Raw genomic sequence first — 4331 nt, 5'->3', positions numbered from 1 at the left:
TGCCTATAAGATTATGTATATGATACGTTAACGAGAGATAACATCGTCGTATAGTTAAAACCTGATTTTCCTAACTCTTATAATTTCTATATTATACGTTTAAGTATTGAGTGACGATGTGTAAAGTGTGAGTGTGGGGATTTGTGACCTCTATTGTTGTATTTGATTTTTCATTTGATAATTAGTCATGCCATATAGTAGAGCTAAGATTAGACAACGTCATGTGTAATCGGCTTAAAAGTAGTTGATATGAAAATATTGGGTTTAATTAGGAGAGAATAAAGAATAATTTGGCTTTAGAAGGTGTGAAATTTGATTTGGACATTTTAATGAGTGTATTTTTGTAATCCCCTTTTGGATCGCGAAGTTTGTGATTTTATTGTCCATGCTAGATTAAGCAATATTATTATTTAATCTCAATAACATAAAATTATTTATGTATGTTGGGGTGTGTTTGGTAATCAATGTGTTTTTTGTTGTGTTTTTGTAAAAAAACACCATGCCATGATGTTTTTTTTTCTAATGTGTTTTGAAAACACTATTTTGGTCAAACTATTTTGACCATTTATATATTGACAGTGAGCGGTGGCGGCAGGCGTTGGCTGACGAGGTGACGGGTGTGGCCGGCCGGACGGTAGTATTCTGCGAACGCGATTGTCGATCAATTTATTACTTGTTTAGTCGACGATTGGCTGTGCGGCTGGCCGACGAACTTAGCGGGGAGCGGCGGGGTGTTCGACTTAGTGACGGGTGGCCGGCGACTACGTGGTGGAACTGGCACTTGCGGAAGGTTCGCGGCGGGCGGTGGTTGGCGAGGGTGGCGGTGGCAGGCAGGCGGGTGGATGAAGGGTGGGCCGATGGCTGAAAGGTCCGGCGGCGAGTCGGGTGAAAAGCGGGCGGCTCTGGTGGCGGGCCGAAACGGGTGTGTTGTTTACGGTGGGTGAGCGAGGGTGGCAGCGGGCGTCGGCAGATAGACCGGTATGGGTGAGCCTAGCGAGAAGGCAGGTGGCGGGTGGCCTAACCAACGGAGCTATGGCGACGGCGGGACGTATTGGTGGGTACCGGTGTGGCGGCGACTGTGTACGGTGCATTGCGATGCTGTTCTCGCATGAGTTTGGAGAGTAAGGAGCTACGTATATTTGCATGCAAGGGCTAACTTATATAGGTAATGGCGGGAATCGGGATATGTCAAGCATTATTGATAGAGTTGAAAACAGCGACGGGTGGAATGAGTGGCTGGTGGCCGGATTGAAGGGCGGCGGCGCATGCCCGAAAGTGGCTCCTGGTGGTGATGGCGTGGGGGGCGACGCGTTTAGAACTTCGTGCGGAAAAGCGACCAGACAGTGCGTTCTGGCGGCAAGCGAACGTATCCGGTAAGTTAAGTTACCGCTGAATACATTTTCATGGGAGGATTAAGCGGGCCTGATGGTGCAGCGGTATGGAGATGGCGGGGTGGCCGAAAGAAGCGTGCCCGGCGAGCGGCGGGTGGCCGGCTAGCGGCCGGTCGAATTTCACTTTTGATCCATTCACTGTACAGATGGGGCGCGGTTTATTGCGGCCTAAGAAGACCTGCGCTGCCCTGGCCTTCTTTTAGAGTGTAGTAGGAAAACGGAGATCATAGTAACAGGCTTTATGCCTGTGTATTGTTTTTTTGAGAAAAGTGTTTAATTTTTAGATTTTGTAAAGGCACAAGTCAAAAAATCGCCCTTGTTGCTAAACGCGTTTATTTGTTTTTGTTGGGAAAAAAAGCAGAAATGACAAAAACACCACAGTTGCCAAATGCTCCCGTAGGAATTTCGAATTGGTTTGCACATGCTTGTACGACATATGTATATGATGAGTAATGTGGTATGTTTATTTTATGCTTATCAGTATCTCGAGTATTTTAAATATTGTGAGCTAAGTTATGAGTTCCATATATGTTCTATTTGGGGGGTTAGTCACCTAGAACTTAAATCAGGAATTGGGATAATCTGTGGGATAAATTTTTAAGGTGTTAGTCACATAGAATTGGGAAATGAGATATTTTTTATAGTGTTAGTCAAGTAGAACTTTTGTAGAACTAGAATTGTATTATTTATTTTGTGTGTTAGTCAAGTAGAATTCTACTTGAATTAGAATTGGGATAATTTATCATAATTATCCCACTAATTTTACTACCTATATATATAGCCATAAGTTCCCCTCTCAAAAATTATCCCACACATTGAAAAGAAACAATTGGGCAAAAAAGTGAACGGTGCTTCCGCGATTTTCCCATCCACGAGATCAGGTAAATTAACTTCAATGCTTTGGATTTTAATTTCAAACTTATTCATCTAATTTTGTGTCTTCATACGTATGAATGGACTCATGGTAGGGGGGGAAAATATATGTGCTTCTACGTATCAATAGTTTTTTTAATGGTTTGGTATTTTAATGGTTTGGTATGTATGCTTCCACGAGATCAGGTAGCAATCAATGCTTTGGTATTTTAATGGTTTTCTTTGTCTCTGTGCTTCTACGTATCAATAGTCCAAGCGGCGGTGAAAATATTTTTTTATCAGATCAATGTCCAATTAATTGATAGTCAGTTAATATTTTAAGAATAAAATTAATAGTTTTTGAAATTAATATACAAATTCTCAACTACACCATTTAATCCTTGTGAAAAAACAAGAACGTCCTCGTACGTCTTAAGATACACCGATTATCCAATAAATAAAAATCACTAGATAATTCTTTCTGTTTGATAAAAAAAATTATTTAATTTATACGGGTCTAAATTTGATCCTCTCATCGGATCCACATGCTGAGAAAAGTGGACAAGCCATTACACAAGCTTTTATGATTAGGGTTTATATGAAATTAGGGTTTATGTTGCAATAGACAAAAAATAAGTTTACATGAAATTAGGGTTTATATGATACACAAGCTTTTATGATTAGGGTTTATATGAAATTAGGGTTTATGTTGCAATAGACAAAAATTTCATAATATCTTGTGTATGATATGCAAGCTTACATGATATGCAAGCTTTTATAATTAGAACATGATACTGCTTAAATATATGATATTAAGCTTCCACCATATTTGCACAACAATCAACTAAGTGCTAATAATACTAGCTGAAATATATTAGCATGATCCATGAAATATATTAGCATGATCCATGAATTTACAACTGTTATGATCAAGTTTATGTTGTTGTTTGTGCAACTTCAAGCTCACTTTGTTAACCATCATGTTTAGTCTGTCATCACCAATATTTTAATCCAATTCCATATTTGAGATTTTGAAAAGTTATTTTTGAATTTGTTATAGGATGGACATAAGATCACAGAGTCAGGATCAAGAAGAAATATTTCGAGGTCTAGAAAGTGAGGGACAAAAAAGAGCAAGGATGGATTATATAACATGGACTGAAGCAGAGGCTAACGAATTGCTTAGACTGTTAGTAGAGGAAGTTAAGAATGGAAATAAGCAAGCAAATGGCAGTTTTAAAAAGTATGTGATTCTGAAGAATGTGATACCCCCTCTAGTTGAAAATTTTGGAAAAGATTTTAGATATAATCATGTAATGAACAAGATAAAGCAATGGAAGAGAAAGATTGCACCTGTAGAGATCCTGATGAAAAATAACTCTGCTTTTGGTTGGGACCCTACCACACAGAAATTTACATGTCCCGACGAAGTGTGGAATGGCATTTTAGAGGTTGGTTTATGTCATGTTTCATATATATTAATTTGAACATAATATTAATTATTTTTATATGTCATGTTTTAGGCACGTCCAAATACTCCAAATCTCAAAGATAAACTTTTTAAGAATTTTGAGGATATACTTATGGTATGCGGAGATCATGGCGCTTCTGTTAGGTCCTGATGGCTTGGATGAAGCACGCTTAGAGGAAGTGGTTGGGGAGGGAATACTTGGTGCTGATGCTGAGATGGAATCTCCGGATATAGGAGATGCTACTGTAGAAGTGTAACATGCTACCACCGTTCCCAGTGATAATGTGCCATTTTCTGGTTCTGGACCATGCAATCTGAATAATAGTAAACGAAGGCGTATGTCAATTGGTACTGCAGCCACATCTTCTGCATCTTCCCAATTATCATTGCAAGAGGTAGGAGAGGGAGTTGTCACTGGTACTGCAGCCACATCTTCTGCATCTTCCCAATTATCATTGCAAGAGGTAGGAGAGGGAGTTGTCACTGTAGGTAAAGCTTTTCATGAGTTAGTTGATGAGTTGAGGAAGATAAGAAAAGGTCGAAGTAAAGAATGAGTTGATGCTGTTATGTCTACTTCTGAATTGACTAAGCCACAAAAATGGAATATACTCAGTGAC

At 39.3% G+C, this 4331-nt stretch overlaps 1 protein-coding gene across 1 annotated transcript; it reads left to right on the top strand.

Annotated features, from left to right (window-relative positions):
* The first annotated feature begins 2233 nt into the window (after positions 1-2233).
* LOC109827115 (uncharacterized protein At2g29880-like) lies at positions 2234-3865 on the top strand. Its single transcript, XM_020394079.1, has 3 exons — positions 2234-2272; positions 3304-3694; positions 3767-3865. Exons 2-3 carry the CDS (start codon positions 3305-3307, stop codon positions 3863-3865), a joined length of 489 nt encoding a protein of 162 aa, XP_020249668.1. The 5' UTR covers positions 2234-2272; position 3304.
* Positions 3866-4331: the final 466 nt, after the last annotated feature.

Source organism: Asparagus officinalis, unplaced genomic scaffold (genome assembly GCF_001876935.1).
Source record: "Asparagus officinalis unplaced genomic scaffold, Aspof.V1 AsparagusV1_Un38, whole genome shotgun sequence".
NCBI classification, from domain to species: Eukaryota; Viridiplantae; Streptophyta; class Magnoliopsida; order Asparagales; family Asparagaceae; genus Asparagus; species Asparagus officinalis.
This window is presented reverse-complemented; position numbering and strand designations above follow the sequence as displayed.

Excerpts from the sequence above, each read along its gene's own strand:
- LOC109827115 (XM_020394079.1), top strand. The coding sequence starts at position 3,305 with ATGGACATAAGATCACAGAGTCAGGATCAAGAAGAAATATTTCGAGGT. Across the intron at positions 3,695-3,766 it reads TGTGGAATGGCATTTTAGAG|GCACGTCCAAATACTCCAAA; the intron begins GTTGGTTTATGT and ends GTCATGTTTTAG.